A 21,556-nucleotide genomic window follows, 5' to 3' on the forward strand; every position below is an offset into this window, starting at 1 on the left:
TTACATATCTGTACCCGAACTGCATGCTATACCAGTTGCGGAGATGAGGAAAGAAAGCGTATTTAGAACATTGTCGCGTCTGGGGAAGAAGACCATTTTTTTGTTATGATACAAATACAATTCTAGATAGAGGCTGAACGATGATTAACAGCTACCTTTCCTGAACGCCGCGTGTATGACCTCGATAAATGAAAGTCTAGATAAAATACATGGTTGTAAGAGAATGGTGATACATAGTGAGAGTTGGTTATGTGCTCTTGGACTTCTTCTTGTCATCAACCTTCTTGTCGTCCTTGGAGCCCTTCTTATCATCCTTCACCTTAGGCGTCTTGGTCGCATCATGACTACTCTTTGTCTTTGCAGAACTCTGCTTCTTAGTCTTGGTCGTCTTCTTATCATCATCATCTCCCGAGTGCTTCGACTTGCTAGTCTTTTTCACATCATCGCTAGACTTGGTCTTGGTGCTGTCCTCCTTCTTGGTCTTGGTGGTCTTTTTGTCGTCGTCTTCACCAGAGTGTCTGGACTTTGTCTTTTTGGCATCGTCGCTGGACTTTGTTTTGGTGCTGTCTGGTTTCTTGGTCTTGGTTTTATCGTCTTTCTTCTTGTCGTCATCCTTGTTCTTGCCGTTTTGCTTCTTGTTGTTGGTCTTGAAGTACTTGGTCTCATCCTCCTCATCACCATCGCTGCCAGAGGTTTCTCCCTTCTTGAGGGTGCCGATCCTGAAGGCTGGGCGATTGAAGGTGGTGACCTCAGGGTCACCTTCAACACCGTCATCAGAACTTTCGTCGTCATCATCGTCATCGCGCCTGTCAAGGCCACGGCGCGACGTACCGCCGGTCTTGGGGTTGATGAAGCCAGCGACGACAGCCTCTGACTTTGTACCAGAAGATGAAGAACCAGCGGGTGAGAACTTGATCTTTGTATCGGCGGCGTTCTTGTTACCAGTCTTGTCCTCTGGACGAAGAGCATAGCCAGCCTTTGGTGCAGCACCAGGGGGCATGACCCAGGCTTCAGCGCCCATGATGCCGCTGAGGCAGACTGTGAGAGCGAGAACAGGCTTCATTTTGAAGATTTAATGGATTTGAAGTTTCAAAAATGATATAAAAGATAGGGAATAGAGCGAGTGTGTTTGAGTTGGAGTGATTAGACTACACCTTTGCAAGATAGTGACCAGTACTTATACGTCAGTCATAGGCACGATGTAGTGAGATCTTGGCAACGAATTGATCAACCTTTGGGAAAGTTAACCACCAATGCAGGAACGCTGATCAGGGCCGGGGCCTGGCATGAGACTTGTCCGATAAACCACGGTACCTTCTTTCGTCTTGGCCGCAAGAGTCTAGCCACAGACTATCAAATGCCTAAAGGCTCAGGAATGTGAATAGTTTACATACCAAACCATGTATGTGGCGCGGGGACATTGACAATTAATTCACCGATCGAACGCCATGTTTACGTTCCTTTACCCATTGCGACAGTACCTGGAGGCTATATACGAGATTATTTGGATTATTTTAATGAGTCCCCGATAAAGTTGGCCTTTTTCCGATCCGCCACGATGAGCGAGGTGGGAGTTACGTTCCTGGGCCTTCGGGGTCTGGAATGTTAGGGACCACGCGGGGATGTTAGTTCGATTATGGAATCTGGATCGGGGTTTTAGATTGGGGATGATGGGTGGATTGTTAATGAGACAGAGAGCCTTGTTGCACGTGGGGAAAGCTTGGTGTTGTGTTGTGCCCAGTAGGGGGACCAGATGGGAGTATCCGAAGTGTCTCGGCAGCACGCGATGGAATTACTCGATGAAATTACTCGATGCTGTCGAGTGCGAAGAGTTCGGAGATCCTTACAAATCCTCAGTTTAGCTTTCGCGGGATAGCGGAAGAATTACTCCCAATACGATCGACTGCAGGCGCAGCTTGTTTGTGCCAGTAGTTCTGCATATCATTTGGCGGAGGCAGTTTTGTAGAAGGCCCAATTTGAACTTGTCCACACCGAGGGCTGACTTGAAAAATAGCCTGATGGTAGCTGGATGATATCTGCGAAGCGGGAATCGGAAGCCATTTGTAGGATGCTGTACGCCTTGCGGCCTGCGATCCGGCCAGGTTGTGTGATGCTGGCTCTCTCATGGCCTCAACTTTGGCCAACATCAAGGCGCGGCGATGAAGTTAGGCAACGGCGTCTAACAGTGGTTACATATTGACTGTGATTCATGCAGGTGAGTGAATGTGTGAATGCTGTGAGTGGTCGCAAATATGCAGGAGGCCGTGCAGCATGTCATCAGAATAAAACAGAGCCTCGTCCACGAAACTCATCAGCATCATCTCTCCTTTCATCAACAACACCGATACAACAAGCACTTTGATCAAAATGAATCCACTTACCTCCATCCTCTCTTGTCTCACCGGCCAAAGCGCTGCATCTCAATCATCACCCCAGGTCAGCGAGATCAACACGCGCTCAAAGCTCATCACCGCCCAAATTGTCCCCTACTCCGACGACGCAGCTTCCCAATTCGTCTCCATCCTGCAAACCCACACCGGTACCCAAGCTCAACTTCACAACCGTCTTGAACAAGTAGTTTCCACTGCAGGCTGGACGTCAAGCCTCGCCGAAGCCATCGAGCGCAAGATCGAGAACCTCTTAAAAGATGGCGCAGAGCTCGCCAAGCCCATGGCTGAAGCTGTGAAAAGAGCTACAAACACAGCCTGGGAGTTTGCGAAAGAACATCCTGTTTACACTGGGTTAATCGCAGCTGGCACGATCATTGCTATTGGTGTTTTGGTGGAGTTTGAGCTTGTTTGGGTGCTGAGAGCGCTGGGGTTCGATGAGGTTGGACCGAGAGTTGGTAAGTCATTTTACTTGTGACTGTTGTGAAAGGGAGAGCTAATGGTTTGTAGGGAGCTTTGCGGCGAGATGGATGAGGAGCCTTGAGAAGGTGCCCAGAGGATCTATTTACTCGTATCTTCAGAGGTTGGGGATGAAGATTGCGAAGTGAAGGCGGGTATTGAGATGGGGAGAATTGAGTAATACCCGTAACTGCCAAGTCGGTTTAGTGGAAGCATATCCTTTTCACTGATCAGTCAATTTAACAGGCAGTCATTTCCATAGAAGCGACATCTAGTTATCAATTCATTGGTTGCTGAGAATATGGCGTTGTTAAGCTTATTCTTTAGGCGTCATATCAACTGTTAGCCATGCACTCTCGATTCACCTTCAAAACACTGCAATTACCCGGAAATCTGTTTTGAATGATGTAAAAGCGCCCTCCAACGATCAAACTCGGACCTACACACCCGAAGATCGGCGAGAGGCATTATCACGACATTATCTCCCCTCCCCCTCGCCCCTCCAAATTTACCCCGCCATTGAGAACAACCCCTCCCCCACGTCTCCAAGTGCAACGTCGGGCTTGACCCGAGGTCGTGTTTACATCATAAATATCATGTACATAGTCTTCTTCCTGAACTTTCGTATTCTTCACTGTACAGTTTCTCTGTGAAAAGTCACTATGCCTCTTCCTACTTCATCAATTTATGAGCCGCCTTCGGCTGGCTTCACTGGCTTTCCTTCCAGGAGGAGCGTTGTTCATAGCACAGAGGGTATTGTAGCGGCGCCTCAGCCTCATGCTGCGAATTGTGGTCTTGAGATTTTGAGAGCTGGTGGTAATGCAGCTGTGAGTCAACATTCTTCATGCCCAAGAGTTAGTAGCTAACAGACATCAGGACGCAGCTGTGGCAGTTGGTACGTCAACCACGCATCAACAACATGGCAATCTGAACAAATACTGATCAATCGTAGCCGCTGGCTTGAACGTCACAGAGCCTGTGTCCACCGGCATCGGTGGTGACATGTTCCTCCTCTACTTCGACGCCGCCACAAAGCAAGTCAAAAGTCTCAACGGCTCCGGCCGCTCAGGCTCAAAGCAGACCATCGACAACATCCGCAAGAGCCTCAACATTCCCGACGGCAAAGTCGGCGAAATCCCAACTCATCACGTCCACGCTGCTACTGTTCCTGGTGCTGCAGCCGGTTGGGTCGATACCGTTGAGCGATTCGGCAGTGGAAAAGTTAGCTTGAGCCAGATCCTCGAACCGGCTATTAAGCTAGCTGAGAATGGAATCCCTCTTACTGAAATTGCTTCTCACTCTGTAAGTGTCGCTTTTGTGAGTTTGGGTTTGGGCTGGACTGACTCGGGGTAGTGGCAAGCTCAAGAGAAGCTTCTTCGCGATGCCTCGCCTAATTTTGCGGAGATGCTTAAGAAGGACGCCTCTGCTCCAGATGGTGTGAGAGCACCCCGTCCAGGCGAAGTCTTCAAGAACCCCACTCTCGCCCAGACATTTAGAGCTTTGGCGAAGGATGGTAAAAAGGGCTTTTACACCGGACGCATCGCAGAGGAGATCGTAAAGGTCGTGCAGGACCTCGGAGGATATCTCGAACTCGACGACTTGAAGCATCATCTTGAAACCGGTACTCAAAACACAGAGCCCATCTCCGTGAAATTCCGCGGTCAAGGTCTTACAGACAAAGATCCCAACGGCGGTGTTGAGCTTTGGGAACACCCCCCCAACGGCCAGGGGATCGTAGCTCTCATGGCACTGGGTATAATCGAACAGCTTGAGAAACAGGGTAAGATTCCCAGGTTCACACCAGAAGATCATAACTCTACAGCGTATCTGCACGCTATTATCGAAGCGCTGCGTCTAGGCTTCACAGACGCAAGCTGGTATGTTACCGACCCGGATACCACTAAAGTTCCCACCGCTGGCATGATCTCCCCGTCATACCTCGCCGAACGCGCCAAGATCTTCTCCGCTTCAAAAGCCCACGACGGCGTGCAGCCTGGTAACCCTGACTTTGTATCCCCTGCCCTTCAAAGTAGCGATACAGTGTATTTCACTGTCACTGACTCGGCTGGCAACGCTGCGTCGTTCATCAACTCCAACTACGCTGGTTTCGGAACGGCGATTATTCCCAAGGGCTGTGGCTTCACACTTCAGAACCGCGGTGCGAACTTTTCGCTGGATGAGAAACATCCTAACAAGCTTGAGCCGAGAAAACGACCTTATCACACCATCATTCCCGGCATGGCTACGAATATCAGCGATGGATCCCTACATTCTACATTCGGTGTAATGGGCGGGTTCAACCAGCCCCAAGGAACGATCCAAGTTCTACTCAACCAAGTTCTCTTCGGTCTGAATCCTCAACAGGCTCTTGATGCACCGCGAATCTGCATCGGAGCCGGTATGCCAGACGAGGGCAACGTTTTGGACTGGACCGTTCATGTGGAGGAGGGTATTGATGAAAAGACTGTTGAGGACTTGAAGAAGCTGGGGCATAATGTTGTCGTGCTCAAGGGGTGGAAGAGGGCTATGTTTGGGCGTGGGCAGATTATTAGATATACTGTTGATCCTGACGGAACGCCGGTTTGGTCGGCTGGTAGTGATCCAAGAGCTGATGGTGCAGCATATCCTCAGTAAATATCCCTAGGTACCAAAAGCAAGACACCCCATTATACCTGACTACAAGGTTGATTCAAGATCTCTTTTCAATCATTCTACCTTAATATATCGCGAATATTGTGCAGGGTTTAAGCTTTCCGTCACTGCTGACTGTGATTTACAATGCGGCTGTTCCAACGCAGTCATCCAATCACAAGATGCTCTTACGTGCTTCGCCTCAAAAGGCACTCTGACATGCCATTTAAGTATCGCAACGGAGTCCCCTAACGCCTTGAATAGCTCTGTAATTTCCAGATGTTTAAGAAACAGGGTAATTAAATAAGTCTGTATCAACACGCTTGTCGGATGTTCTCATGGACAAAGAAGAAAAGCCAATATCGACTACCACGTCAAATGAACTCCCAGGGCACGACATCTTCTGCACTCCTGAAAACAGCGATTTCCTCTCAAAAGTACAATACAAAGATCTGAAAACAGACGACAGAGAGATTCGCCTTCTCAAGATCCTACCTGATACGCTGTCTGGCTTCATCGAATGCGAGCTATTACCTAGTGTGAAACTCGCTAACGCGCATAAGCAATACCTGGCACTGTCTTACTGCGCAGGCGATGCACGTAATACGAAACCTATTATGGTCAATGGGGCTAGATGCAATGTCTTTGCTAATCTACACCACGCCTTGAAGACAGTTCGTCACTATTGGGAAACGCATACGTATCATCGGGATTTGTTCCTGTGGGTGGATCAGATATGTATTAACCAGGCTAATCTGATAGAGAGATCTCATCAGGTTGGTTTTATGAGGTCTATATATGAGAGTGCGAAGGAGACTCTTATTTGCTTGTCTGTTGCTGATACAAGAGGAGACGGCATGGGATGGCTTGTGCAACTGGAACGAACTCTCGTAAATCTGCTTATTATTGGGGATACAATGCCCTCAGAAGGCCGTCAACATTCCCAAGTTTTCTTCTCAGAAGATCAGTTTCGAACCGAGATGGAAACACGCCTGAGCCAGCCCGAGTTTGCAGATGGTTGGATCAAGTTCTGCGACGTGTTGAACAGCCCTTGGTGGGGGAGAGCATGGGTCTTCCAAGAATTCATGGTGTCTTCACGAGCAACGTTCCTTTATGGGCTGCACTCAATGGCCTACCCAGATATGCTGAGACTGATTTGCGATGTCTGTCTAGTGACGTTGGAGATACTCTTCGAACCAAACAAGACCCGCAGGACGCACATCAAGAAAAAGCTCAGGCGTGCTCAAGCTACGCGAGGACAGATTGCGCGCTCTATTACCAAGGTTCTCAGTATCCTTCTAGCTAAGAAGGAATGGCTTCAGAGCTTTGACCTTAAGAGGCTTCTGGTTTATACGCAGAACAGTCAGTCCTCTGATGAACGGGATCGGATCTACTCTATGATTGGACTCGCGCATCCTGGCTATGCAATAACACCGGACTATTCTTCTCGAAACAAGATTGAGAACCTTCTGGTGGAAACGACGAAACGTATCATAGTCTTTGAGGATAGCCTGGATGTCTTATCATATCTAAGTCGCGGTGATCCGTCGTCTTCCGGCCCCGGAGAGTTGCTCCCCTCGTGGGTCGTTGATTGGACTAAAGTTCAGAACACCCTTGAGCCCATGCTGTACAGAACAAATATGAACTGGGATGGCAGCAAATTCGTTGCTCATTACATCAAATCAGGGTATGCTGACGCTTTATTCATGCAAGTACCACATCCAGTTCACCCTGAACTGAGCACTACGGCGTTGCAAGTGTGGGCGGTGTTCCTCGATACCCAATTCATCATTGGCCGTCATAAGATCTTTGTCGGTACGAATGTTTTCACATTCAGGGCTAGGTTTCCAGTGCAACAAGATGATGAACTATGGGTCCTCTGCGGCTCATCGGAGCCTTTTCTATTGAGGAGATTTTCGGGAGGATACAGGATCGTCGGGCCGGTGCTTTGCCTTACTTTTGCAGTACGACCAGTACGACCTCCTATCTGGAATGTCGAGAATTTGAGCAAGTACACTGACGAATCGGGAGATCTTGACCCTTCTAAGATGGAAAGGAAACGGATTACGATCGTTTAGATAGAAACGCATAGCAGTAGTGACTTCTGTGTTTTTACATGACGTAGCTTGACTCTCACTGTCATGTCGTTTGTCCGCCGAGTGCTATACTCGCGCTACGAGCAGAAGTCTAACGCCGCCATGTTGGTTGCGACAAAACGTGACCGCACCAAGTCACATGCTTGATAGATATGAAACATCTTCTCTTGGATGCATGTGTTCAAAAGTCAATGTACCGAGTAATTCAGCTCATCAAATAGGTTTATAGCGGGAATCTAAGCTCGGTTCCTCCTTTCTACATCTTCGTCACTTCTCGCTTTAGGGTCAAGCATCCGAATAAATACTTGCCGTACTTTTGACATAACTAACCATGGTTTCCCGTAGGTTCTTCTTGTAACCATACCAAATTCTACAGTAATGAAACTCGGGCTAATACTGGATAGGCTATTCTGATCCTGGGTCCTTTGTGGAAAAGCTTTGTGCTGAAGTGAAGGAAGAGATGTCGCTGTATCGGAAGAAGCTGCTCGCTCACAGTAGCCACTTATCAACTGCCCGTTCCTTGCGGTGACTTCTCTGCCCACTTTCTCACTTATTATACAGCTGATATATTGAGCTCTTTGATGATGGATGGTGGCCGTGACGCCCAAGGGAAAGGAGCCAGTCATGTAGCCCATGCTGGACCCTGGCTTATTGCCGAAAGCCACGACATGAAGCATCCTTACTTGAGAGCATAGGCAGTCACACACTGGGATAGAGAACACTTTGAAGAGTCTTCAATCTCCTCAATTTAGAAACGATCTAAGGTTTCGTGGTCATGGAGGTTCTCTCTTTTTATTGTGCGATCGATAAAAGGGTCGCAAACAAACACTATTCATATTCATCGAGAAAGACCCTGTGTCCTGTATTCTGAGTGATGACTCCCAGCATGCCTTGAATATATTTCTGGTCGATAGAATTCGTCTCCTCGATGTAAGTATGACGTCGGAACAGTTATAAGAATGACAAAACGATTTGTCTAGATATTGCGACTTATGTGTTAGAACACACTCCAAGGCGTTGAGTAAATCGCCAATAACTCTCGACGTCTTTCACAAATTACATGCTAGATCTACGAGACACTGAGAATTATTGTGTGACGGAATGGTTGTGAGAATGCCTTGTGAGGCGAAGCAGTGCTGATGTTGACCTCGTGATTGGATGCCTCGCATGTAGCATGGGTGAACCAACAGCATTTATCAGATCATGGTCAAAAAGTCCAGGCAGCCATGCAGTATCGCAGTAATCGAAAGAGAGTATTCTCAAGCTCTTCCGTAACTTCTGATTGAAGTCCTGTCCCTAATTTCTTTCCTGTATCCCGGGTGACTTGAGTACTGCAACCCTACCTCATCGATGCCGACACGAAAGGGCACAGCTGCAAGTCGAACCCCTATGTAATATGCGCATGAACCACCTAATAATCCCATTGACCAATAAGAGACTCCAGAAGAAAGATGGGACTCATTTCAAAGTTCTGACGCGTAAATTACTCGCGTTAGACTTAGTCGAGCGCGTGTTGAGATACACTTCCTGCATAACGGCGACTCCGAGAATTATACGCATGCGTGCGGCACATATCCTTAGCTGTTTCGAAAAGTAGAAAGAAGCAATTCTAATAAACAGAATAAAGTGTACTTAATGCAAGGGGCTTTGCACTGACTAGGATCGTCAGGCAGAGTCAGCCTTACTCATTCTCACCTACTCCTATTCATTCATCTGGGAAAGGATGGTGTAGAAACTAAGAGAATAAATTCGAAGGAAAATAGGCAGCTATTGCATAATGTGTATTACATATAGTAGTTAACTAGCCACTGGCGTCTACGGCTACTTTGTTGCTCCAACGGCTGTGATTGTTCGCTTTCGAAGTAGAGACTATCAGCCATGGAGTTAGAGCGCTGCGGCTGTTCCCTCGGCCGGTATCTCTCTGTATTCAATATTTCCCACTCTAGAAATACCTTGGTCGATATTCACCGGAATCTCAGGCCAAGAAGGAGGCAGAGACATGCAATCGGCTACGAGACCAGCCTCAACCAACATCGCTTCACTTTCACTACCAAGTTGGGTATTCCAGGAAAAGACCTTTACAAATGGGAAGAGCGAGCCCATCAGGAAGAACTCATAGAGATGGCACATGAATATCTCTGTGTCAAAAGGAATGGCTCTTTATACTGGTCGAGTCAGTTTTCGGCGGGAAATGGTAGAGATCAATACGAGTAGCTTGTCCCTCCCAGACTTTGGATCGCGCTAATATGATTGTGATAGGATTTATAAGAATATTATATGGTTCTTTGTGAGACGGAACGCCACTGACCATGGGAAGAAAATCCGCTCGAAACGGCCGATGGATCGAATCGATAGACTCGGCGACAGGAGCGATACACTATCGCCTCCATATCACACGACTCCAAGTGATTCCACGTGGGGGTCCTATCATTATGATAATTCGTGCTGAATACTGATTGGGTTACACAGGACAAGTGAAGAAAGTATCGATCATCCTCCCTCTTTACAAAGCAGCGAGTCTAGTCAAGGTTCGGCGCCAGAGCCAGCTCAAAACAATACACTTCCGATCTCGTATAGCAGAACATACAGCCCAGATGAGTTGGCTGAAGAGGTAAGGTAAGCGCCATTGATAAATACACATTGCTTATCCCTTCATAGGCAGTTGATGACCTGTTGCGCCCTGGTCCTAGTGCGCAGCCAAGACGTGTGAGTCGGATACAAGATGCACGAGGTAACATCGGGCATACGGGACTGTATCGACAATCAAACATTGTCATTAACCAAATTGAACGTGGAGATATTCCGTCAGTGCCTCTTGTCTCTACAGGCACTCAAACAGGGTTGGAAACAGATGAATATCGGGAGAGAGATGCTAACGCGCCACCTCCATCGTCCATGAACACAAATAATGCATCGCAGCAGCCTCAACAAAGTGCCAACGAGGAATACGAACACAGGCATGCACGCGAATCACTCGAGTACAGAGAAAAATCGCCCAGCCCAACCTGCCAAATCCCACGATCTGCTTCACCCGATCCCCAGCCCAACATCAATCTAGACTTCAGCTACGACGCCCTCCCAGGTCTAAACATCCGCTTACCATACGGCGAAGAGATATTCTCATTCTCCCGCGAGCGATTATTCCAGGAGTTATGCTGGCAGCACGAATTCGAATGGCTGTTGATCTGCCTCCAATCTCCTGGGGTTCTTTATCCCGAGTACATTCCCAAGGCTGACGGGAGAGAGTTTCGAAAGGTAATGGCTAGGTTTGAGCAGATTGTCGATGGTATGAAACGTGACTATGCTGAGATACAGAGAAATGCTGTGATTGAGATTGCTTTTGTGCCTGTGTGTAAGGGGCATTCGAGAACTGTGATGATGGAAGCTTGGTTGAAGCGAATGGCTGAATCGCGTGGCGCTGCTTTTTGATCGACATGAACTAGATGATAGACTTTATAGACATAGACCATTGCTTTTGGAGTATAGACCTACAGATGTATCGAGAATGGGCCAAAAGCGCATCGCACTGACTATGTGGCCGCTTTGACAAACTGCTCCTACGACCCAAGAAGTGAAAAAGAGTCTTCGTTTTGCTATCGATGTAGCCTCAACAGTACCCCCAAACTCAATGCAATGAGCCCGTTTCCGTCATTCGTGGTGGGAAACCTAAGAGGCGAGGGCAGCTATCTTGGACTGCTCTGTCATCGCATTCTACTCGTAGAAAACAACTAGATGCGCTCTTGAGATCGCTCTCCTTATCAGAGCAGCTGGAGAAATTGACAACGACAGTATGAACAAGACTACCGCCAGCGAAACACCCATAGCACTGAGGCTCTTGACAACATCCAAGCTCGAGATGCAAATGACCACACCATTCTATTCCGCTCTTTTGCTGTACATTCGTATCTGTCATACAGAGGTATCTCTTCACTATTACACCATGTTATACACTCGACCGATCGCAATCGCCTCTCTATTCCTTCTGCTCAGGCTCCCCCTCAAGAATAACCTTCTTCTCATCAAACAGCTTCGCCAAATCACCATTCTGATGCATCGAGACCAGAATATCCGTTCCACCAATAAACTCCTTCGCGACGTAGAGCTGAGGAATCGTAGGCCAGTCGGAGTACTCCTTGATACCCTCACGCAGCTCAGGATCTTCGAGGACGTTGAAGGCAGCGAATTTATCGGGGTTGACGCCCTGCAGGCCGAGGATCTGGATGGCGGCGCGCGAAAAGCCGCACTGCGGTGTCTCGGGGGTTCCCTTCATGAAGAGCACGACGGGGGCGGAGGACACGGCCTTGTCGATTGCGGAGCGGGTTTGGTCGGAGAGCAGACGGGCTTGGAAGGGTGTGAGGGGGGAGATTGGTGTGCGGAAGAGAGGAGCTGTTGAGCGGACGGCGACAGGCCGGGCGGCTTGTCGGAGGGACTAAAAGGGTTAGTTATGAATGGCAGTGGTTAGAAGGGATAGGGCGTACTGAAGCTACTGTTCGCGCAAACATTGTGAAGGCTGTGAGGGAGGATGTGGTGGTGAGAGAATGGAGATGCGCAGTGGATTTGGAGTGTTTGGAGATGGCGGAAGTTTTGGATGGGATTAGTGATGTCAAGGATGTTCCGATGCCGATCCCCGGATATCAGTGGCGAAAGGACCAATCAGCGACGAGGCGATTGCGGCTTATCAACAATGTCATGTTTGCCCACGGTGATGTTAGAATGACAATTATTCTGAGACCACAATCGGATGCGTTTTGTTCTCACCTGTCAATCAAACGTCCCTCTCTTTCGGTAGGGTCCGACGGTGTCATGTCGATTGCTTCCGTTATTGCCTGCAGGTGACCTAGGCACCTTCACCGGCTGTAGAATACAGGACTGTCAATTACAGACACTCTACCTTAACCAATGCCCAACGTTGGCTAGAACATTCTGTAAACACGCTATTATAATCAGTCCATTCTTAGGTTCAGTCGGCACTGCAAAGACGCTTTCAGCTCTTGCGATTCGGCTCGTGATATCTTCAGAGTTCATCATATGACGCGGGGCTGATGGCGGGGTCAACTAGATAAAGCTTTCGTCTGCCTTCACTTCTAAAAATTCCTCACAGCCATTGATTCTCAATGAAACAGCCAGTCAATTTATTTACCAATTATATTTATTACTCACACAACTCATATTCAAAGTTGAGGTCATAAAGTTGACATCACTCCACCCAACTGCATCAAACGCTACCAACTCTCGCCAAGACCGCTGACAAACGCATCTGCATCACTCAATCCAACGCCTAGCGGAGGAGAGAAGATTCAGGGCCTTGACCCTTGATTGACAAAAAGATTTATTAGATCAACTTAGTGTAAGTTTATGATATCTTTGCTAAGCTTAGAATACTTTTACTAAGTTTAGGATAGTTTTTGCTAAGTTTATTTTCACACCTTATATCAAGGTTTGTTATTTTCTTGCTACTTGAGGAATGCTTCACAGAATTCAACACGGGCACGACGCCCATCACGACCACCACCACATGCGCAACTCAACCGAAGCTCTCGAACAGGCCCGAGGCGATGGCAAGCGCCATATCCTCCTCGCAGCCTCTGGTTCTGTCGCGACAATCAAGCTCGTTCAGATTATAAATGGTCTCAAAATACAACCCAACATATCCATCCGTCTCATCCTCACTCGATCAGCGTCGGAATTCCTCTCTGGCCAAAGTCTTGAACAGCCCACTGTTGATCAAGTCTCTCGCCTTCCGAATGTCGATGCTGTTTACACAGATGCGCATGAGTGGGCACAGCCGTGGAAGCGCAATGCGCCGATTTTACACATTGAGCTTCGACGCTGGGCGGATGTTCTGGTTATTTCACCATTAAGCGCGAACACTATGGCAAAGATTGTCAACGGCTTGTGCGATAATCTCCTGACATCTGTGGTTCGAGCTTGGGACGTTACGGGCACTGTGGACGGAGTCAAGAAGAAGATACTTGTCGCGCCTGCGATGAACACTTGTATGTGGAATCATCCCATCACTGCGAGACAGCTGCGAGTTTTGGAGGAGGAGTGGGGAGGGGAGAATGGTTGGTTTGAGGTGTTGAGGCCGATATCGAAGAATCTGGCTTGTGGTGATGTTGGAAATGGGGCTATGATTTCGTGGGAGGATATTGTCGCGGCGATTGATGAGAATATCAATTCTTAAGGAAAGATACGAGCACGAAAAGAAAAACAACGGAATTGAGTTATTTTCAGCGAGTCAGGAGGAAGTTTGTTGATCGCGATATGGCGTTGGAGGACTGGGCACAAAATGCATGACAGAGCCGTGGCGATGGAATTGATACCACAAAGAAAGGGGCATTTTTGGGGCACAAGCAAGCATATCAACGATCAATATGATTATGAATAAAAAACTGAAAGACTGATATTGGGATTTGCAGGTTCTGCACAATGCGGATGTGGTTGGTGAATGTAGAAGGTGCAGTGCAGGCAAGCGACAGGTTCCTTCCTCATCTACGTCGACACCTGCTCGACCACGCTGCAACCGTACACAGACTGTCGCCTCTCCACTGCAAATATTTTCTCCTTCGCAAAAGCGCACTTATCTTCGAAGCATCGATGCAATCATGGCATCCGCATCTCATTATTTCCTGAATTCCACCTCGAGTCTAGAGGAAGATGCTTGGCCTTCGACCCTGCGAGATCGCCTGCGCGACGACGATACTCCAGCGACAAGTTCCTCCATCAGGCCAATTCCCTACCAGAACATCTACCAGCAGGTTCACGCCTCTCTTGGGAAATCCTTGGAGACTTCAAAGCGCGGTAACAAGGTTGTTCCTGCACCGGAGAGCAATGATCAGGCTTCACAGCTTCGAGGTTAGTTCACGATGCAAGGCGCTGGGCTTCATTTCTGACGATACACATACACAGAATCGTATGCTCGCATGGGCATGTCCCTACACAGCTCTGCGATCGAGCACCTCGTAGAAGCGCACACGGATGTGCAGGCCAAGACAGCCAGCTTCGCAGAGAAAGCCGGCGAGACCTTGTCGCAATCCAAACAGCTGTACGCCAACATTGCCTACCCGCTATCGGCCACGCTTTGTCATCACAATGACCATGAAGACCACCCTCGAGCAAATATCGCGGTTCATCTGAAGAAGCTCCAGGAAGAAATCGCTGCCGCGAGAGAAGAGGTTCTTCGTCTCAGTGTCGAATAGGATGAGTGCTGTGCGACCGAGGAACAGGCTTGGAAGGAATTGAAGAAAGAGCTCGCCGATGAAGGTGGCCCGAATGGTGTCGACGAGGAGCTTTTAAAGGTTGCCGAGGACTTCAAGAAGCAGGCGGAGGCCATCGCGGAGGAAAAGTGTCGACTGTTGGACGAGGTTGACAAGGCATGTTGGTGTGCTATAATCGACGAAATAATACTGACGCATATATCCAGGAGTTCAAGGCTGAGATCCAGAACGAGACTTTGAAGATGATGCAGGATCTCTTCGACGATTGATCGAGCGATGTACTAGAAGCAATGTGTGGTTATTTTTGGCGTCAGCAGTCTCATGTCCGATTCGTCATGTACATGTACAGTAGCAGAGCTGACTTTCAACTGGTCGTCTATTTCGTATCTCATTAACTATCTGCACCTGTCATTTCCATCTTTGTCAATGCATGCGCCCATGACCAACCTGGTCTCTTTTGTGTATCAGCAAACACCGCCAACGCCGTACCATGAAACAACTTTTGATGCACCTCTCCGAAATGTACTTTTGAATCGGCAGTTTACTGCTTCTTCTCGGGGATGACAACGCCCCAGGGGTGCTCTGTGCGACCGTACATGATGTCGCCCAGCCAGCCCTTGATCTTGCTAGTGACGTCGCCGGCCTCACCCTCAGCACCCATGGGGATGTTGATGTCCTGTCCACGGTGGTGGATCTGGGAGACGGGGCAGATGAAGTACTCCTTTTGTTAGCAGGGTTCTCGACATGGAATCAATTGGTAAACTTACAGCTGTACCAGCAGCGAAAGACTCAATCAGACGACCCTCAGCATCGGCCTCAATGACCTCAGCGATGGTGTACTTTCGCTCAGTAATCTCGTACTCATCTCCCAGACGCTGGCGAGCCAGCTCAAGACAGCTTCGGCGGGTGACACCATCAAGGATAAGCTTATCATCAAGAGGAGCAGTGATGATCTCCTTCTTGCCGTCCTTTCGCTTCCAGACAACAAAGAAGTTACTGGCTCCAGCCTCGGTGCACTCGCCCTGAGCACCGTACAGCCAGAGAATCTGGTGGAAACCACGGGTTCGTGCATCAGCCGTGGCGAGCAGAGAAGGGCCGTAGTTGGCGCCGACCTTGGCGTACCCGAAGCCACCGACCCAGGCGCGCACCATGTCGTCAGGGGAAGTGTGAAGACGCATTCCACCAGGGGGAGCGTCCATGCGGGGCATGTATGTCACGATGATGTAGAGAAGGGCTTCCTTGGGGGCAGAGACACCGAGCTGAGGAGCAGTGCCGATGATGGTTGGGCGGATGTAAAGGAAGCTGCCGGCGCGATCGGCGGGAAGCCACTTTGTGCCGTCGACGGATAGAAGAGCGATGATGAGCTTCTCTACCTCCTCGGGCTCAAAGACAGGAAGCGAGATGCGGCTCGCCGACATGCGAAGACGCGCAGCGTTGCGATCAGGGCGGAAAACACGGAGCTTGCCATCATAACCGCGGAAGACCTTGAGACCCTCGAAGCACTCTGTAGCGTAGTGCAGGACGGAGGCAGTGGGCATGAGGCTCAGGGGTCCGTAGGGCTTGAGCTCGGGGGCGGACCAGCCGGTAGAGACCTTCCATGAGGCGAGGACCATGTGGTCAGTGGCGATGGTCTCGTCGCCGGAGTGGGCGGTTGCTTCATCGGGGACGGAGCGGGGGGATTGTGTGTATGTGTAGGTGAGCTTTGAAGCGTCGAGGGGAGCCTGGACCTGGGGGGTGCCGTTGACGGTGGGCTGGGCGAGATCTTTCTTGTGGATTGCTGCGGCTGTGAGGTTGACGTCCTGGGTCTCTACGGCGGAGGGAGCCATGATTGCGAGTGTAAGTTGAAGATTGAAGTTGGAGTGAATGTTGTTTTCTGAGCGAAGGTCAAGGAAGAGAGCGAGGTCGGAATCACAAAGTATACAGAGAGAACAAAGAAAGAGAGAGAGCAGAAATAAAACTTTATATACGCAAGCACGGAAACGCCAGACTACCTAACTACCCCGTGTATGTGTATGACTGTTTCCCCCCTCCGCTATCCGGTCTCCACCTTTGTGTCTTGTGTCGTTCGGCAGAGTCACGAGCTGGGGCAGAAATAACTTCCCGCCGCTCGCGGGCCCGGATAGACCGCCTCTGCCCGCGCGGTGGCTCGGCTCCGGCGATGGTGTTTTTTTTTTTGCTGTTTCTTTTTTTTCTGCCCACTGCGATATCGATAGAGGACAGAGCTAGACTGGGTTTGGTAGGTGGTGAGGTATGCTCCACACAGCCTTTTTGAAAGGTGGTGGAGGGGGAGCCGTCAGTTTGGAAGAGGGTTCCACTGATGATGGCTTCTGGAAGATAACGAAGCATTATGGTTCGAGTCTGTTTAACGCCTACGATGAAGAACTGGATGATTAGCTTTGAATTGGTATTCTTGATCAAATGGTAAAGCCGGAATTCAGGGAATAAAGAGCACATGACTGACTTCTCTAGAAAGTCAGTGCTTATCGAGATCGCTTACACGAACTGCATATTTCCACCAAAAAAATACCCGGCCCCATCGGCTCTTCTCTTCTCAGTGCGGAACTGTCAAAATACTCAAGTACTCCACTGCCAGGGCGCGCGGCTTAAACAAATTAGCTATCAACAAAGATAACAAACAGCAACCATCCATCCAATTGAACCAGCGTCACGTATCCTTCATCATATCAGAGGTTTATGCAGTAGATAGTCATGTGCTGTAAAATCCCTGCTTGTCAATTCTGACAGACAAGACCTTGATGGAGGTTTTCTTGGCAGGGCGGAATTGTGTATGGCACCGTGGCTAGCCGTCAATTGCCATTGTTACCGCCCCTCGGTGCTGTGAGGTCATCCCCCCAATTGGAAGGGATAATGATGAGTTTTGCTGAGGTCACATTATGTCTCTCTTATCGATGATCGGTCCGTGTTTCGTGGCGTGGAATTCGTGTCATTGTATCGAGATGTTAGTGTGAAAAGATACGATAACAAGGGTATCATCACAGTAGACTTGCAGAAACTCGTCATTTTAAAGGTTAGGTATCATGATTACTCTATACTATACTTTTTTATCCCGTCCGTCTCTTGGGATTCCCTGTTGAAAGGACCTTTGTTCTACCGCACATTACCGGACCTTGTATCTCTTTCACACCATCAAACCACGCCCTACGCCCTTTCAGCCTCCTTCCTGCGCTGCTCCTCCTCCAGAATCTCCCTCTCCCGCGCCGCCGCCTCAACGCTCGCCTTCTCGCCCTTTGCCCGCTGGCGCGCCTCGTACATGTCCCTCGACTTCATGATGCGCTGCACGATCTCGCCAGCGTTGACGTGCGCAAACGTGTGCGCGCCGATCTCGCGGTAGATCCCCATCGCCTTGGGTGCCGTGTACGGATCGTATGTCAGGGGCATGAAGGAGGTTGGGCCGTGGTACACGGCGTCTGGGGTGCCGCGCGGTAGGGTGTCGAGGTACGTCTTTGTGGGAGAGAAGGGTGCGCCGAAGATGACGGCGTTGATGTACTGTTGTTTAAAGTGGTTAGTGGTTTTCAGGGCTGGGGTAGTATTAGGGGGAGTTTACCTTGCATTGGAGAACGCAGAGACCGCGCTCAAAGGTGTTCATGATGGGGTAGTTGATTCCCTTCCATTGATTGATGACCTCGTCCTCGTGCACGCCTACTACGACGTACGCGGGGGGATAATCCTCACCCTTGCCAAGACGCTCGTTCACATTTTGCTCGGAATACCAACCCTGCTCACGAGCGAGCTTCTCTTCCTCGAGGAGGACTTGGCGCAGGAATTCGATGTGTCCGCTGGAAAAAAGATCATAACCTCCATCGACGTACACAACGCGCTGGCCGGGTTTAGGTCCGGGTCCCTCAATAAGCTGGCGGAAACTGCCCCTTTCCTCCTCACCCTCCTCCGCCTTGGCGACCTGCGATGCCTTCCAGAAGAACACCTCTGCGCCGGGTGCTTTGCCGGAAGCGTCTGTCGCATACAGCTTCATGCGCTCCAGCATCTGCTGGCCCTCAGCGATGCGCTCCTCCGGTGTGCCGTGGCCCTCTTCACCGGCGAGTTTCTTCTCGAGCGACTTGATGAAGTGCGTCTTTGTGCAGAGAAGCATGCGACCGACGAGGTCCGTGGTCGAAATTCCAGGTGAGCGCTTAACCACCTTGAAGCGACCGGCCTCCTTGACGAATCGGTAGCAGTCGTTACCATCGCTGTCCGAGGTGATGTCGTCGCCGTGCACGACGTATTTGCAGCCGTAGTGGGAGATGTAGGGGAGAGAAGTGACGTAGGGAGCGTGGGCGACTGAACGGGTGACCCAACGACAAGCGTCAGTAGCAGCGAGTCTGGAAATATTAGTAACTGTGTCGCGTGACAGGTGGGAGTGAGCTTGTGTTACCGTTCTGCGAGGTTCATGACTGTAGGGCCCTTGTTGGCGAGGATGGCCTCGTCTGAGTGAACGCCAGCGTAGAGCTCATTGCCTAATTGGCGGGCCTGCACGATAGCGCCGGCGTGGCCTGATGTCGTCAGTATGATTGATCGCGATGAGACAGGGAGAGTAAATACCGTGGTGGAAAAAGTCAAAGCAGCCGTCGACCCAAATGCGCCCCTCGTAGAGCTCAGGAGCAGGCTCACCCTCAAGATGAAGCTCATCGTCAATCGAGGGGTTAGTGGGGTCAGTTGAAGTCATAGTGGCGAGAAAAGATACGACAAAAATCCAGCAATAGCGATGTGAGTGAGTGATGTTGACAAGTCCAAGTTTAAAGAACGAAAGATCAAAAAGAAGAAGCGGTGATGAAGAATGCTTTTTTTTTTAAGATTAAGGAGCTCTCAGTAAGGTGATGGTTCTACGTAACTTGAGAGTCTGGAAGCCCGTTAATGGGTGAGCGTTGGTTGGGCCTAACAATTTTACGAGCGATCTGATTGGTCCGTTTATACGTTGCCAATTTAACGAAGGTGAACGAAGCTTAGGTAACAGTCTATAAATACGAATAAATTAAATGCGTGCTCTTTGACCCATGTTATTACCGTGAAATGCATACGCAAGCAGGAATGATTATTGAATGAGTGAAGGATTGAATACGAGAGGGTTGTTTGTTCCTTTTAAGGATCTTGGAGTGCCCCTGTCACATGCAATGCAATGCAAACAACAGCCACGCTAGCAACACCACGTTTTTGACAAAAACACCATCGTGACTCTCTTATCACTGACTCTTTCAATTCTCTGTCAACTGACTCCATTTCTTTCATCTAGTCTTGTAGACTATCTCATTCTGTGACCGAGAACCCGGATCTCATTTCATCTCTTCACGTCAAAAGACTCCACTTTGCTCGGCACGTTCCCGATCCATTGGCTCCGATCTTTGCCTTAATCGTGGACCTGCTCGGGCCAAGATTCCCCGGACGGGAATAGGTGCATCTCTACAGCTTCTTGAGCTTGGGGTAATCGCGCGATGATACCCTGATTGAACATGTCAAATCGGTCAAGTGTCCGATGTTGTGAGGTATAAAAATGCTTGCTTTGCCCGGGTCGAATATGGGCTTCATTGGTGACAATTGACCTGCGAGAATCATGAAGTTCACTACCGTCTCTGCGCTTTTGGCCCTGGCACCGTGTGCTCTTGCGGATTGGCATTTCGCTAAGAATAAGGAGATCAAGTATACTTCTGTTGAAGGGTTCTTTCTGCAAGATGATCTGGCTACGAACCCCACTGGCTTCGACTACGTAAGACCTCATCTCGTCCCACTGGATTAATCGATGCTGATAAGTTTAGGCCCAATGGAACTTTGGTCTTTTGAACCGCACTTATCCCACTGATCCCAAGAACCCCCGAAAGGGCTACAAGACTCAGTGGGAGCGCTTCGAGCAGTATGTCAAGCACCTGAACCGCAATGCTAGCCGCGACAAGACGCGCTACAAGGTTCTTGTCATGGGCCGTCATGGTGAGGGTTGGCACAACGCCGCTGAGTCCTTTTACGGCACTCCCGCCTGGAACGTAAGTCACCTCACTCAAGACCCTCAATTCGCGAGCTCACATTTGCAGTGCTACTGGGGACTTCAATCCGGCAACGGAACAGCTACATGGGAGGATGCTCTCCTCACACCCGCAGGTGAAGCCCAAGCTCACAAGGCAAACGCCTACTACAAGACCCGCTTTGAGAACGAGGGCATGCCATACTTCGACTCGTACTACACGTCTCCTCTGGCCCGCTGCGTCGAGACCGCCGTGGAGACTTTCCAGAGCCTCAAATTCCCCAAGGATAAGCCTTTCGTCCCGATGGTGAAGGAGCTTCTCCGCGAGGGCATCAGCATCCGAACATGCGATCACCGTCGAAGCAAGAGCTTCATCAAGACTCTCGCTAAGAAGATCAAGTTCGAGAAGGGTTTCTCTGACAAGGATAAGCTTTGGACTGGGAAGGAGGGTGAGACAGATGAACACCAATTGGCGCGAAGCAAGGAAGTTCTCGATGATATCTTCACAAGTGACAATGCCGTCTGGATCAGCATTAGCAGCCACTCTGGTGAGATCACCAAGCTTCTTCAGGCTCTCAACCATCGACCTTTCCGTCTTGCGACCGGTCAGATCATTCCTGTTCTTGTGAGAGCTGATGTTGTTTCTGAGGAGCCTACATCTACGTACGCTTCTTGGACTACCGAAGCTACCTGCAACGCGCCTCCTGTGACTAGCATTGGGGGACAGGGCTGTGTATGCTCTACTACGCTTGCATCTGCACCTGCAAAGGCGACATGATTCGGAGAAAAAGAAATAGTTGA

The 21,556-nt window shown here is 49.6% G+C and overlaps 10 protein-coding genes across 10 annotated transcripts; 6 read left to right on the top strand and 4 right to left on the bottom strand.

Annotated features, from left to right (window-relative positions):
- Positions 1-247: 247 nt before the first annotated feature.
- J7337_012014 (uncharacterized protein) lies at positions 248-1,063 on the bottom strand (the record flags this gene model as incomplete). The annotated part of the gene is made up of 1 exon (XM_044829546.1): positions 248-1,063. One exon carries the CDS (start codon positions 1,061-1,063, stop codon positions 248-250), a length of 816 nt encoding a protein of 271 aa, XP_044676221.1.
- Positions 1,064-2,367: 1,304 nt separating this feature from the next.
- Positions 2,368-5,480, top strand: J7337_012015 (uncharacterized protein; the record flags this gene model as incomplete). Its single annotated transcript, XM_044829547.1, has 5 exons — positions 2,368-2,845; positions 3,597-3,673; positions 3,723-3,741; positions 3,799-4,148; positions 4,200-5,480. The coding sequence occupies 5 exons, from the start codon at positions 2,368-2,370 to the stop codon at positions 5,478-5,480; spliced, it is 2,205 nt and encodes a 734-aa protein (XP_044676222.1).
- Positions 5,481-6,394: 914 nt separating this feature from the next.
- On the top strand, positions 6,395-7,555 carry J7337_012016 (uncharacterized protein; the record flags this gene model as incomplete). The annotated part of the gene is made up of 1 exon (XM_044829548.1): positions 6,395-7,555. One exon carries the CDS (start codon positions 6,395-6,397, stop codon positions 7,553-7,555), a length of 1,161 nt encoding a protein of 386 aa, XP_044676223.1.
- Positions 7,556-10,468: 2,913 nt separating this feature from the next.
- J7337_012017 (uncharacterized protein) lies at positions 10,469-11,002 on the top strand (the record flags this gene model as incomplete). Its single annotated transcript, XM_044829549.1, has 1 exon — positions 10,469-11,002. One exon carries the CDS (start codon positions 10,469-10,471, stop codon positions 11,000-11,002), a length of 534 nt encoding a protein of 177 aa, XP_044676224.1.
- A 544-nt stretch (positions 11,003-11,546) lies between these two features.
- GRX5 (monothiol glutaredoxin grx5) lies at positions 11,547-12,075 on the bottom strand (the record flags this gene model as incomplete). The annotated part of the gene is made up of 2 exons (XM_044829550.1): positions 11,547-12,002; positions 12,052-12,075. 2 exons carry the CDS (start codon positions 12,073-12,075, stop codon positions 11,547-11,549), a joined length of 480 nt encoding a protein of 159 aa, XP_044676225.1.
- A 1,013-nt stretch (positions 12,076-13,088) lies between these two features.
- On the top strand, positions 13,089-13,757 carry J7337_012019 (uncharacterized protein; the record flags this gene model as incomplete). The annotated part of the gene is made up of 1 exon (XM_044829551.1): positions 13,089-13,757. One exon carries the CDS (start codon positions 13,089-13,091, stop codon positions 13,755-13,757), a length of 669 nt encoding a protein of 222 aa, XP_044676226.1.
- A 421-nt stretch (positions 13,758-14,178) lies between these two features.
- J7337_012020 (uncharacterized protein) lies at positions 14,179-15,059 on the top strand (the record flags this gene model as incomplete). Its single annotated transcript, XM_044829552.1, has 4 exons — positions 14,179-14,428; positions 14,483-14,748; positions 14,800-14,937; positions 14,997-15,059. 4 exons carry the CDS (start codon positions 14,179-14,181, stop codon positions 15,057-15,059), a joined length of 717 nt encoding a protein of 238 aa, XP_044676227.1.
- A 272-nt stretch (positions 15,060-15,331) lies between these two features.
- On the bottom strand, positions 15,332-16,616 carry J7337_012021 (uncharacterized protein; the record flags this gene model as incomplete). The annotated part of the gene is made up of 2 exons (XM_044829553.1): positions 15,332-15,511; positions 15,558-16,616. The coding sequence occupies 2 exons, from the start codon at positions 16,614-16,616 to the stop codon at positions 15,332-15,334; spliced, it is 1,239 nt and encodes a 412-aa protein (XP_044676228.1).
- Positions 16,617-17,949: 1,333 nt separating this feature from the next.
- J7337_012022 (uncharacterized protein) lies at positions 17,950-19,471 on the bottom strand (the record flags this gene model as incomplete). Its single annotated transcript, XM_044829554.1, has 4 exons — positions 17,950-18,297; positions 18,356-19,127; positions 19,181-19,298; positions 19,348-19,471. 4 exons carry the CDS (start codon positions 19,469-19,471, stop codon positions 17,950-17,952), a joined length of 1,362 nt encoding a protein of 453 aa, XP_044676229.1.
- An 882-nt stretch (positions 19,472-20,353) lies between these two features.
- J7337_012023 (uncharacterized protein) lies at positions 20,354-21,533 on the top strand (the record flags this gene model as incomplete). The annotated part of the gene is made up of 3 exons (XM_044829555.1): positions 20,354-20,506; positions 20,556-20,777; positions 20,826-21,533. The coding sequence occupies 3 exons, from the start codon at positions 20,354-20,356 to the stop codon at positions 21,531-21,533; spliced, it is 1,083 nt and encodes a 360-aa protein (XP_044676230.1).
- Positions 21,534-21,556: the final 23 nt, after the last annotated feature.

Source organism: Fusarium musae, chromosome 9 (assembly GCF_019915245.1).
Source record: "Fusarium musae strain F31 chromosome 9, whole genome shotgun sequence".
In the NCBI taxonomy this organism is placed as follows: domain Eukaryota; kingdom Fungi; phylum Ascomycota; class Sordariomycetes; order Hypocreales; family Nectriaceae; genus Fusarium; species Fusarium musae.